Source organism: Oncorhynchus mykiss, chromosome 16 (genome assembly GCF_013265735.2).
Source record: "Oncorhynchus mykiss isolate Arlee chromosome 16, USDA_OmykA_1.1, whole genome shotgun sequence".
Taxonomy (NCBI): Eukaryota; Metazoa; Chordata; class Actinopteri; order Salmoniformes; family Salmonidae; genus Oncorhynchus; species Oncorhynchus mykiss.
The window spans coordinates 52,166,206-52,179,933 of NC_048580.1; the positions used below are offsets into that span (position 1 = coordinate 52,166,206).

Here is a 13,728-nt window from a genome sequence, read left to right on the forward strand (position 1 = left end):
TATTCCATTTATTTTTTATCCTAAACAACTCACTAGTCCTTGCCGATGACAAGCACACTCAATAACATGATGCAGCCACCACCATGCTTGAAAATATGAAGAGTGGTACTTAGTGATGTGTTGAATTTGGCCCAAATATAACACTTTGGATTCAGGACATAAAATTGATTTCTTTGCCAAATGTTTTACAGCTTTACTTTAGTGCCTTGTTGCAAAAACATTTTTATTCTGTACAGGCTTCTTTCCTTTCACTCGGTCATTTAGGTTAGTATTGTGGAGTAACTACAATGTTGTTGATCCTTTCTCAGTTTTCTCCCATCACAGCCATTAAACTCTAACTGTTTTAATGTCACCATTGGCCTCATGCTGAAATCCCTGTGTGGTTTCCTTCCTCTCTGGCAACTGACTTCTACACCTGCATTACTTGCTGTTTGGGGTTTTAGGCTGGGTTTCTGTCCAGCACTTTGACATCAGCTTATGTAAGAAGGGCTTTATAAATACATTTGATTGATTGACTTAGGAAGGACGCCTGTATCTTTGTATTGATATATCATCCAAAGTGTAATTAACCCTTCCCCTACAATTTACATGGCCCTGTGGAAATCAAATTAACAATAAAAAATGTATTTCAAAATCCGTCTGTTTAAGCTAGGGCTTTGTCTCAATCCACTGTATCTGCCAATATAGCCCTTCCGCAGTAGAAGGTGGCAGAGCTAGAGCGGTGTTTGTCAGACCATAAGACATCCGTAAAATCTGTCTTCTCGAGAAAAGGTCTAAAGCGTCCGAAAGGTTAGGCCTACAAACTATTATGAAAGATGAGACTCTCACGATGATGTTCTCCGTTTGGCTCTACGATCCCCACAAGCTTCACAGGACTCGTCTGAAGTCGGTAAAGCCTCTTCTGCCAACTTCTGTCTGCAGCGTCCCAACAGTTTGGTCTACACACTAATATGACCCCTCTGTAGGACGCCCACAAGCCTCACAAGACTCCTCTGGAGGTCCCCGGTACCAATTGTTTCCTGAGCTTTCTTATATCTCTCAGATATAGGGCAGACACTTAATGAACAAACTTCCTTTTTATATATATGTTTTACTATCTGTTCCATGTAGTGAATCTGTTATTCAATGCGTCTATGGGCTAATAACAGTAACAACAAATTCAATGTGTCATCCAATAATTTTTTTATATATTTGTTTATACCTTAAAGGGGTCTTAAAATTCTAAATCAAATACTGTAATGATCCTTGGTATGACCATCTTAAAACAATTCCATAAGTTAGCTTAGTAGAACCTCCCTTACCCCAGCTTAGACAGGGCTTAGAGTCTCTTAACTCTCTAGAGGGTTAATAACTTCACCGTGCTGAAAAGGATATTCAATGTCTGCTTTTTTTTACCCATCTATTAATAGGTGGACTTCTTTGCGAGGCATTGAAAAACATCCCTTGTCTTTGTGTTTGAATCTGTGTTTTAAATTCACTGCTCGACTGAGGGACCTTACAGATAATTGTATGTGTGGGGTACAGAGATGAGGTAGTCATTTACAAATCATATTAAACACTATTATTGCACACAAAGTGAGTCCATACAACTTATTTGACCTGTTAAGCAAATGTTCACTCCTGAACTTATTTAGGCTTGCCATAACAAAGTCATTGAATCCTTATTGACTCAAGACATTTCAGCTCTTCATTTTTAATTAATTTTCAAAATTTTATAAAACATAATTCCACTTTGTCATTATGGAGTATTGTGTGTAGGCCAGTGACACAAAATCTCCATTTAATCCATTTTAAAATCAGACTGTAACAACCAAATGTGGAAAAAGTCAAGGGTGTGAATACTTTCTGAAGGCACTGTGTATGTATATATTATTCAGTCTGGTCCAATGAAATGAAGAGATTCTGGTGAACATTCTTCTGCTGTAGACTACTGTCTGTAGTACTCTGCTTCACTAGCGACTGTAATAGCAATGAATAGGCTAAATAGGGAGTTTATTTTTAGTGAACTGATTGTACAATATTTTTCGTAGAATCTCTGTGAACCAAAATAGAAAATCTAGTGCTGTTCATGACCTTTTCCATATTTTCTGTTATGATTGTTCTTGAAATGTACGGACTCAATAAAAAGTAACTAAATACCTTTCTCAAATTGTTGTTCTTATTATGTACAATACTTATATGTACAGTACAAGTAACTCAAACTTTATGTCATGGTCACAAACATTCAGGCTTCACCTACATATTATTATATGAAACCATTTCAGCAGTGGTCATATAAAACACTGAAAAGTATGTGCATTTATTTCAGGGGTAAAACATTTAAATTATTATGTTCAGAACCAGAAATCTCAAGTAGCGCATGTATTATTAGTCTTTTGTTATTTATATTTCTCTACTATAAGTTCTAAGATTTGTTAAAATGGTATGGCATATTTTTGGCAGATCCTGGCCCTCATAAATTACAGTCATAATAGTAAATTAGCCATTACTCATTTATACAAGTGCATCTACACTATGTAAATGTGCATAATTATCTCCATAGAGAATAACCAGCTATAGGAGCATAAACAAATACACAACAGCAAACATTTAAATTAGCACTAACAACTTTTTTTTTAAACTATATTTTAAAAATATTTAATGTGTCACTGGAATGGTGAACATCTGCATGTAGATGGTAGTAGTGGTTGGACAATAATATAATGTGCTACTGTCTTAATTTTTGTCTACGCGTAAACAACTCTTATTGTCAATAGGGTGTAACTAGCAGTGAAAGTCAAAAGACAGGGAAGATGCACAAACACTGTAGTTCTTAATGTTCTGTTGAAAGTGATGTCTGAAATTATGTTTATTCCTATTACAGTGCTTGGGGGCAAAGACAAATGCTTGGTTTCTGATGTGTTACAGTAGTTGTACTGTATATGCAGTCATTGCAAGCATGAGTGATAGAAAATTACTGCTATGCAGCTGGATAACCATATTTCTTAAGAATATTGCTTATGCTCGAGCTATGCCAAAAATGATGTCCTTATGAGCACCTGCAGACTAAATAAAACTCCCACATCCAGATAATCTAAAACTGCTCAGCTATTGTATAACTGGTGTTGCATAAAAGCTGGGTCTAATGGATACGGGTTGAGGGTTGCTGCCCTGTTTGATTGGACATCCCAAGTGTAAATGAAAACCTGCAGGATGGAAAGGACACTTAAAAGAGCTCCTCTTCCAGTTTCTGTGTGACACACTTAACGCGGATGTTTTCTCTGAGGTTGCGGAGACGCGCACTGCGACTTGTGATCTCCTCCACGTTGGTTTTGGGGAACCAGCCCCGCTCCCCGTCTGACAGCCGAATGCCCTCCACCCAGCCTGTGGATACACAATACACAACAACCTCAGCAAACGAAAACACACCTAGTGACATTATCACTTGTGGTCTACTTGTGGTGGTTTAAGACTCAAACTTTGGGTTTTAAACATTATAGAAAACTGTTATGAACTACTTTTAGGGTAAAGGAGAAAATGTAAAGGGTTTTTATTTTATTTTACTGAAGTTGCTGTTTAAAGTTTATACTTATTTAAAAATAAAAAACAATTATTTATCCTTTATTTAACCAGGTAAGCTAGTTGAGAACAAGTTCTCATTTGCAACTGCGACCTGGCCAAGATAAAGCATAGCAGTTCGACACATTCAACAACACAGAGTTACACGTGGAATGAACGAAGCATACAGTCAATAATACAGTAGAAAAAAGAAAACAAAGTCTATATAGAGTGAGTGCAAATTAGGTCAAATAAGGGAGTTAAGGCAATAAATAGGCCATGGTGGCAAAGTAATTACAATATGGCAATTAAACACTGAAATGGTAGATGTGCAAAAGATGGATGTGCAAGTAGAGATACTATGGTGCAAAATGAGCAAAATAAATAAATACAGTTTGGGGATGAGGTAGATAGATGGGCTGTGTACAGATGGGCTATGAACAGGTGCGGTGATCTGTGAGCTGCTCTGACAGCTGGTTCTTAAAGCTAGTGATGGAGATAGGAATCTCCAGCTTCAGTGATTTTTGCAGTTCGTTCCAGTCAGTGGCAGCAGAGAACTGGAAGGAAAGGCGACCAGAGGAGGAATTGGCTTTGGGGGTGACCAGTGAGATATACCTGCTGGAGCGCGTGCTACGAGTGGGTGCTGCTATGGTGACCAGCGAGCTGAGATAGGAGGGGGCTTTACCTAGCTGTGACTTGTAGATAACCTGTAGCCAGTGGGTTTGGCGACGAGTATGAAGCCAGGGCCAGCCAACGAGAGCGTATAGGTCACAGTGGTGAGTGGTGTATGGGGCTTTGGTGGCAAAACAGATGGCACTGTGATAGACTACATCCAGTTTTCTGAGTAGAAAGTAGGAGGCTATTTTATAGATGACATCGCCGAAGTCAAGGATCGGTAGGATGGTCAGTTTTACGAGGGTATGTTTGGCAGCATGAGTGAAGGAAGCTTTGTTGCGAAATAGGAAACCAATTCTAGATTACATTTTTGATTGGAGATACTTAATGTGAGTCTGGAAGGAGAGTTTACAGTCTAGCCAGACACCTAGGTATTTGTAGTTATCCACGTATTCTAAGTCAGAGCCGTCCAGAGTAGTGATACTGGATGGGCGGGCAGGTGCGGGCAATGATCGGTTGAATAGCATGCATTTAGTTTTATTTGCGTTTAAGAGCAGTTGGAGGCCCGGAAGGAGAGTTGTATGGCATTGAAGCTCGTCTGGAGGTTAATTAACACAGTGTCCAAAGAAGGGCCAGAAGTATACAGAACGGTGTCGTCTGCGTAGAGGTGGATCAGAGAATCACCAGCAGCAAGAGCGACATAATTGATGTATACAGAGAAGAGAGTCGGCCCAAGAATTTAACCCTGTGGCACCCCCATAGAGACTGCCAGAGGTCCGGACAACAGGCCCTCCGATTTGACACACTGAGCTCTATCAGAGAAGTGGTTGGTGAACCAGGCGAGGCAATCATTTGAGAAACCAAGGCTGTTGAGTCTGCCAATAAGAATGTGGTGATTGACAGAGTCGTAAGCCTTGGCCAGGTCGATGAATACAGCTGCACAGTTATCGATGGTGGTTATGATATCGTTAAGGACCTTGAGCGTGGCTGAGGTGCACACATGACCAGCTCGGAAACCAGATTGCATAGCAGAGAAGGTACGATGTGATTCAAAATGGTCAGTAATCTGTTTGTTAACTTGGCTTTCGAAGACCTTAGAGATGCAGGGTAGGATAGATAAAGGTCTGTAGTAGTTTAGGTCTAGAGTGTCTCCCCCTTTGAAGAGGGGGATGACCGCGGCAGCTTTCCAATCTTTGGGAATCTCAGACGATACGAAAGAGAGGTTGAACAGGCTAGTAATAGGGGTTGCAACAATTTCGGTAGGTAATTTTAGAAAGAGAGGGTCCAGATTGTCTAGCCTGGCTGATTTGAAGGGGCCCAGATTTTGCAGCTCTTTCAGAACATCAGCTATCTGGATATGAGTGAAGGAGAAATGGTGGGGGCTTGGGCGGGTTGCTGTGGAGGGTGCCGGGCAGTTGACTGGGGTAGGGGTAGCCAGGTGGAAAGCATGGCCAGCCGTAGAGAAATGCTTATTGAAATTCTCAATTATAGTGGATTTGTCAGTTGTAACAGTGTTTCCTAGCCTCAGAGCAGTGGGTAGCTGGGAGGAGGTGCTCTTATTCTCCATGGACTTTACGGTGTCCCAGAACTTTTTTGAGTTTGTACTGCAGGATGCAAATTTCTGTTTAAAAAAGCTAGCTTTAGCTTTCCTAACTGCCTGTGTATATTGGTTCCTAACTTCCCTGAAAAGTTGCATATCACGGGGGCTATTCGATGCTAATGCAGAACGCCACAGGATGTTTTTGTGCTGGTCAAGGGCAGACAGGTCTGGAGTGAACCAAGGGCTATATCTATTCCTGGTTCTACATTTTTTGAATGGGGCATGCCTATTTAAGATGGCGAGGAAGGCACTTTTAAAGAATAACCAGGCATCCTCTACTGTCGGGATGAGGTCAATGTCATTCCAGGATGCCAGGTCGATTAGAAAGGCCTGTTCGTGTTTTAGGGAGCGTTTGTCAGTGATGAGGGGTGATCATTTGCTCGCAGACCCATTACGGATGCAGACAATGAGGTAGTGATCGCTGAGATCTTGGTTGAAAACAGCAGAGGTGTATTTGGAGGGTGAGTTAGTTAGGATGACATCTATGAGGGTGATCGTGTTTATGGATTTGGGGTTGTACCTGGTAGGTTCATTGATAAATTGTGTGAGATTGAGGGCATCAAGCTTAGATTGTAGGATGGCCGGGGTGTTAAGCATGTCCCAGTTTAGGTCACCTAGCAGCACGAGCTCAGAAGATAGATGGGGGGCAATCAAATCACATATGGTGTCGAGGGCACAGCTGGGGGCAGAGGGTGGTCTTGTAGCAAGCGGCAACGGTAAGAGACTTGTTTCTGGAAAGGTTAATTTTTAGAAGTAGAAGCTCAAATTGTTTGGGTACAGACCTGGATAGTAAGACAGAACTCTGCAGGTTATCTTTGCAGTAAATTGCAACACCGCCCCCTTTGGCAGTTCTATCTTGTCGGAAATATTTTATAGTTAGGAATGGAAATTTCAAGGTTTTTGGTGGTCTTCCTAAGCCAGGATTCAGACACGGCTAGGACTTCCGGATTGGTGGAGTGTGCTAGGGCAGTGAATAAAACAAACTTAGGGAGGAGGCTTCTTTTTTTTATTTTTTTTTATTTTACCTTTATTTAACCAGGCAAGTCAGTTAAGAACAAATTCTTATTTTCAATGACGGCCTAGGAACAGTGGGTTAACTGCCTGTTCAGGGGCAGAACGACAGATTTGTACCTTGTCAGCTCGGGGATTTGAACTTGCAACCTTCCGGTTACTAGCCCAATGCTCTAACCACTAGGCTACCCTGCCGTCTAATGTTAAATTGAATGAAACCAAGGCTTTTACGGTTGCAGAAGTCAACAAATGAGAGAGCCTGGGGGATGGGAGTGGAGGTAGACACTGCAGGGCCTCGATTAACCTCTACATCACCAGAGGAACAGAGGAGGAGTAGGATAAGGGTACGGCTAAAGACTAACAGAACTGGACGCCTAGTACGTTCAGAACAGAGAGTAAAAGGAGCAGATTTCTGGGCACGGTAGAATATATTCAAGGCATAATGTACAGACAAAGGTATAGTAGGATGTGAATACCGTGGGGGTAAACCTGTGCATATAGTGATAATGAAAGAGATATTGTCTCTAGAAATAGCATTTAAACCAGGTGATGTCACTGCGTGTGTGGGAGGTGGAACTAAATTGTTAGCCGAGGCGTGTTGAGCAGTGCTAGAGGCTCTACAGTGAAATAAAACAATAGTTACAAACCAGAACAGCAATCGACACGGCATGGTGACGTTAGGGAAAGGCATGCGTAGCCGGGTGATCATACAAGTCCAGTGCGTGGCTTCAGGCAGCTAGCGGCACAGGGTTAGCAGGCTAACAGAAAGGCCTTAGAGGAGGAAAGTCTGTTGTGGCCCCCTCGTGCAGTTACATCAGCGGACAGATCAGCAGGGCTCCGTGTGGTAAACCAGGCCAATTGGCAAAATATGTATAGTGGGCTTTGAAATATGTCCGAAGGGCCTCTTAAGCCAGCAGTCCAATGTGCTTTAGATAGCTAGCAGGCCGCAGATTTGCGGCTGTGCGTTCAGGGGTCGTTAGCTGCTATAATTCCAGGTGGGGGAAAAAAATGTCATAATAAAAATGTTAAATAAATAATAACAATAAAAAAGAAACAATTAAACATAAAAGTGAAAAAAATAATAGGTTCAGAGCTTGCGATAGGAATCCGGAGATATGGAGAAGAATAAGTCCGACTAGCTCTGGTTTGAGTCGCGCTGTACAGACTGGCGAGAGTTGTCCGGGATAAAGGTAGCTGATGACCGCTAGCAAAGGATAGCTGACTGCTAGCTTGTGGCTTTGGAATGTATTTGGCCTCGTAAGCCAACAGTCCGTTGTGCTCTAGACAGATAGCATTCAGGGGACGTTAGCTGCGAAGGTCGGAAGGTGAGAAGGTTCAGAGCTTGCGATAGGAATCCGGAGATTTGGAGAGAAAAATAGGTCCAGTATGCTCTGGTTGAATCGCTTTGTACAAACTGGCTAGAGGTTAGCTGATGACCGTTAGCTGGCTAGTTAGCTGGCTAGTTTATGTTGGAGAGATTCCAGTAATAGAGGCAGAGAAAATTTTTAAATGTCCACACCACATTGGGTGAGGCGAGTTGCAGGAGAGTATTTTGAAGTAAGGGTTTAGAAAAATATTAAAAGATATGCGAAGAAAAAATATATAAAAATATATATACAGTGCCTTGCGAAAGTAGTCGGACCCCTTGAACTTTGCGACCTTTTGCCACATTTCAGGCTTCAAACATAAAGATATAAAACTGTATTTTTTTGTGAAGAATCAACAACAAGTGGGACACAATCATGAAGTGGAACGACATTTATTAGATATTTAAAACTTTTTTAACAAATCAAAAACTGAAAAATTGTGCGTGCAAAATTATTCAGCCCCCTTAAGTTAATACCTTGTAGCGCCACCTTTTGCTGCGATTACAGCTGTAAGTCGCTTGGGGTATGTCTCTATCAGTTTTGCACATCGAGAGACTGACATTTTTTCCCATTCCTCCTTGCAAAACAGCTCGAGCTCAGTGAGGTTGGATGGGGAGCATTTGTGAACAGCAGTTTTCAGTTCTTTCCACAGATTCTCGATTGGATTCAGGTCTGGACTTTGACTTGGCCATTCTAACACCTGGATATGTTTATTTTTGAACCATTCCATTGTAGATTTTGCTTTATGTTTTGGATCATTGTCTTGTTGGAAGACAAATCTCCGTCCCAGTCTCAGGTCTTTTGCAGATTCCATCAGGTTTTCTTCCAGAATGGTCCTGTATTTGGCTCCATCCATCTTCCCATCAATTTTAACCATCTTCCCTGTCCCTGCTGAAGAAAAGCAGGCCCAAACCATGATGCTGCCACCACCATGTTTGACAGTGGGGATGGTGTGTTCAGCTGTGTTGCTTTTACGCCAAACATAACGTTTTGCATTGTTGCCAAAAAGTTCAATTTTGGTTTCATCTGACCAGAGCACCTTCTTCCACATGTTTGGTGTGTCTCCCAGGTGGCTTGTGGCAAACTTTAAACGACACTTTTTATGGATATCTTTAAGAAATGGCTTTCTTCTTGCCACTCTTCCATAAAGGCCAGATTTGTGCAATATACGACTGATTGTTGTCCTATGGACAGAGTCTCCCACCTCAGCTGTAGATCTCTGCAGTTCATCCAGAGTGATCATGGGCCTCTTGGCTGCATCTCTTATCAGTCTTCTCCTTGTATGAGCTGAAAGTTTAGAGGGAAGGCCAGGTCTTGGTAGATTTGCAGTGGTCTGATACTCCTTCCATTTCAATATTATCGCTTGCACAGTGCTCCTTGGGATGTTTAAAGCTTGGGAAATCTTTTGTATCCAAATCCGGCTTTAAACTTCTTCACAACAGTATCTCGGACCTGCCTGGTGTGTTCCTTGTTCTTCATGATGCTCTCTGCGCTTTTAACGGACCTCTGAGACTATCACAGTGCAGGTGCATTTATACGGAGACTTGAATACACACAGGTGGATTGTATTTATCATCATTAGTCATTTAGGTCAACATTGGATCATTCAGAGATCCTCACTGAACTTCTGGAGAGAGTTTGCTGCACTGAAAGTAAAGGGGCTGAATAATTTTGCACGCACAATTTTTCAGTTTTTGATTTGTTAAAAAAGTTTGAAATATCTAATAAATGTCGTTCCACTTCATGATTGTGTCCCACTTGTTGTTGATTCTTCACAAAAAATACAGTTTTATATCTTTATGTTTGAAGCCTGAAATGTGGCAAAAGGTCGCAAAGTTCAAGGGGGCCAAATACTTTCGCAAGGCACTGTACATGGGATACGACAAGACGAAGGACAAATATGTCTACGCCATCTTGGATTGAACCTGCCCATCTTGGATTGAACCTGCTTATGATGATAGAGTTTAATGTGAGCTTGCCAAAGGGAGTTTCTCACCGTCACTTGTAATGGTCTTGGCTTGAAGAATATCAGCCTTCTCCAATGTAAGCTCATCATGCTCTTGGGCCTGGTAACTCTTGATGCATTGAACTTGGGAAAGATCTGAGAGGATAAACAACCAAAGGTGTATAAAATTACTGAAAAGGATGTACTTCCGTTAAAATCGATTTTTAAAATATTTTAAAACGTAATGCAACATTTTCCAAGTTACAGTAAATGAAACAACAGAAGCTCAGGGACATGACTGAAGTTGGTTTATAAGTCATTGAAATACTTAATCAGCACTGCAAGATGTGACTGCTTATCCAGACTATTGATAAAGCAGCTACTTACCATCATTCTCAGTGGCCTGCTCAATATCTTCCAATGGATCAGAGGGAAACATGGCTGTGATCCATCTTTGTTTCCCACTCCTGGGAAGAAACAAAACCCACGTAGAGGCTGTCAGTTCCTACTTTATCACTACCATTTCATATCATGATAGTGGTATGTATAGCAGCTCACTCAGTGTGGGCCTTGAGTAGGATCTGGTGTTTGAGTTGCCGGCCCTCACACAGCTGCAGGTGGAAGATGAAACCTGAGATGCCCTGAAGCTTCTGACTGAGGTCCTTCACCTTCAGCTGCCCGATCTTAGCGTGAACAAACACCATGAACTTCCACGTGCTGCAGACAAACCAGAGACAGGAATTTGTCAATGTATGCCATGCATCACTCAATCAACCAACATTTATGACATACAGTAACACCATACATAGTGTTGCATAGTGTGGCAGAGCATAGCATAGCTCAGCATACTGTAGCATGGCATTACGCCATACATATAAAACACTTTTCTTTCTATTCTCCCTCTACATTGTACAGCTTTAGTACTCACTCCTTCTTCTTGGACAGCAGAAGACAGTCATTGAACAGATGCAAGTACACAGGCCTTGTGGGCAACTTGAACTTTGACCCAGAAATACTCATGGTCTGTGTGTCCACTTCGAGCAGTTCTCCATGCTTGACCAGCCAGCGAGACTGGGAGATCAGAGGGAATATCTAAAAGGGGAGATGTATGTGAGTAATGAGCATGAATGAACAGTTATTTAATTATTACTAGGGTTAGAGGCATGTGGTTTCTTTACTTGCAATCTACAATGGGCAAACATTATATGGTTAATCCATACTATGGATACTAGGATTTGTTGTTGTCCAAAACCATTGATTCTCAGCAGTGGATAGGGGAAAGGGGAATATACTGTACATGAGTATACAGGAGGTGTACTGAAAATGAATGAGGTTGTTCCTAATGAGAGATGTTGTCATCTACCTTGCCCTCAAAGTGGATCTTCTTATTGAGGTGAATGAGCTCTTCCATCCTCTTCATTGACTGCACACTGGAGTTACATTCCTTTATAATCTGTTGTGATAAGAATGGTTATTTCAATGTTTTAGGCAATATAGTCTATTAGTAAAAAGTTTAATCATTTCTCTATTATTTATTTTGTATAACGACCACAAATGAACCAAACTTCAACTTTTGGTATGTGTTTTATTTTATGCTACCTTTTTCAGCTCATTGAAGGCCTTGGTGGCTGTGTCCTCATCCCTAGAGCCTGGTGTTGTCCTCTTTAGGATATTCTATAAGATAGAAGGAAGATAGAACATTTTGGATCTCAACTTTCACCTCAGGACACTGCAAAGCCTGCTGCTGTATATTTGCTTATTCACTGGTCAGTAACTTGATGTAAAGTAGAGTAATTGTTTTGTCCCTACAGCCAGTCATGAATAGTTTAATTCTATGGTGAACAAGGGTGCTCTATCATACCTCCACCAGCATCTTGAGCCGTGTGATCCTCTGGAAGGGGAGGATGAGGAAGGAGGCGAGGGGAAGACGCTGGCAGATGGGGTCTTCTTCCAAACGAGCCAGGATACCTGGGAAGCGAGCATTCTCCTGTCTACAGAGACAAAAATCGCTTCAAATCTAGCAATATGGTCAGAAAAAACCTTCACTGGTATGGATTGGAGATATATGTGTATATGTGACTCACCACCTGGATTCGGTCTTATGTAGCAACATTTGAAATTGTGTTTTTTATTTTTATACATTGGATAAAAGTAGAGAGTCAGAGATACAAAATGAGATAACGTACACTGCATTTGAGGAACAAATGGAAGTTTGTTTGTTGTCTTTTAAAGTTGATCAATTGTAAACTCACATTTGAGAAAATGGCCTTTAAATGTTTTGGCATTTAGTGAAGAGCTCTTCTTTGTCTACACCCATTCAGCATCGTTCACACCCTCTTAAGCTTTAGCCCCACCCATCTCGTTTCCCTATCGGAGCGAATGATTGGATAACAATGAAAACAGCCTAACCAACTCTGCTGGCAACAATTTTATTACGTTCTTTTGCAGATGTTTACTGACACTGGCCATATTCAATGGGTGTTGTACACACATCACGTAACATTAGCTAACGAGCCAGCCAGCTAATATTAGCTAATTAAACGACAATAAACAGTGCCAACAATGCCACAGTGCTGGGAGCTAACCAACCAGGTTCAATGTTATCTAGCTAACATTTGGCTCTAATTAGAAAAGCAAATGGCTCTGGAATATGAATAATAACATCAGCTAGGGAGCCAGCCAACTAACGTTAGCTAGCTAGCTAACAGTACACTTTATCTTAAGACATATAGCTATCTAGGTAAACAATGAACCTAGCTATGTAAACAAATTGTAAATTCAAACAACGTTAGCTAACAAGCCAGCCAGCTAACGTTAGCTAGTTAGTTTCCTAGTTTCCTGAATCGGTTCACATATATCTATGGTCATGAACCCTGTTTCTGAAGAGCTACAGGGTTTCATTCCAACCCAGCACTAGCACACTTGGTCTTGATGATTAGTTGAACCAGGTGTGTTAGTGCTGGGCTGGAACAGAAACCTGCACACCGTCGATATCCATATGTACAAAGTGACAATTCGAGCGTGTGTACTAGGCACCGAGCAACATAATTTGCATTATACTTACGGTCTCAAATGTGCAACAAAGCAAAATAGATTACACACAAAGTAAGACTGCTCACAACATGCGCTGGTAGGTCTGTTCCTGGTAGGCCTGGTTGGTCACGTAGGGGAGGTAGACCCTTCGCAGGGCGGGACAGTGGGCCAGGACGATGTCAGACACGTCAAAACGCAAGATGTCCTCCTCCAGTCTGTGCTCCAGGTCCTGCAGGAACCTAGAGAGAGAGATGAAAGGAAGAGAGAGAAAGGAAGAGAGGGAGTAACAAAGAAAGTGAAATATTCAGAGAAAATCGAGCTTGGGATCGAAACAGAGAGAGATATTGAAAGCAGTGGGGCTAAGCTACCTGCCATCCATGACCTCTATACCAGGCAGTGTCGGAGGAAGGCCCCTAAAAATGGTCAAAGACTTCAGCCACCCAAGTCATAGATTGTTTTCTCTACTACTGCACAGCAAGCAATACCGATGCAGCAAGACTTGAACCAACAGGACCCCGAACAGCTTCTATCCCCAAGCCATAAGACTGCTAAATAGTAAGTTAAATAGTTAACCAATAGCTACCTGGACTATCTGCATTGACCCTTTTGTGACTAACTCT

The 13,728-nt window shown here is 41.7% G+C and overlaps 1 protein-coding gene across 1 annotated transcript in view; it reads right to left on the minus strand.

The window, feature by feature from the left end:
- Positions 1-2,609: 2,609 nt before the first annotated feature.
- Positions 2,610-13,728, minus strand: part of LOC110492234 (rho guanine nucleotide exchange factor 19) — a 37,471-nt gene continuing 26,352 nt past the window's right edge. Inside the window, exons 8-16 of the mRNA XM_021566371.2 lie at positions 13,195-13,347; positions 11,937-12,066; positions 11,675-11,749; positions 11,439-11,528; positions 11,004-11,167; positions 10,634-10,792; positions 10,463-10,542; positions 10,127-10,231; positions 2,610-3,363 (exon numbers count right to left, since the gene is read on the minus strand). Of these exons, the coding sequence (XP_021422046.2) occupies positions 3,206-3,363; positions 10,127-10,231; positions 10,463-10,542; positions 10,634-10,792; positions 11,004-11,167; positions 11,439-11,528; positions 11,675-11,749; positions 11,937-12,066; positions 13,195-13,347 (1,114 nt within the window). The 3' untranslated portion in view covers positions 2,610-3,205. The remainder of the gene's footprint in view (positions 3,364-10,126; positions 10,232-10,462; positions 10,543-10,633; positions 10,793-11,003; positions 11,168-11,438; positions 11,529-11,674; positions 11,750-11,936; positions 12,067-13,194; positions 13,348-13,728) is intronic.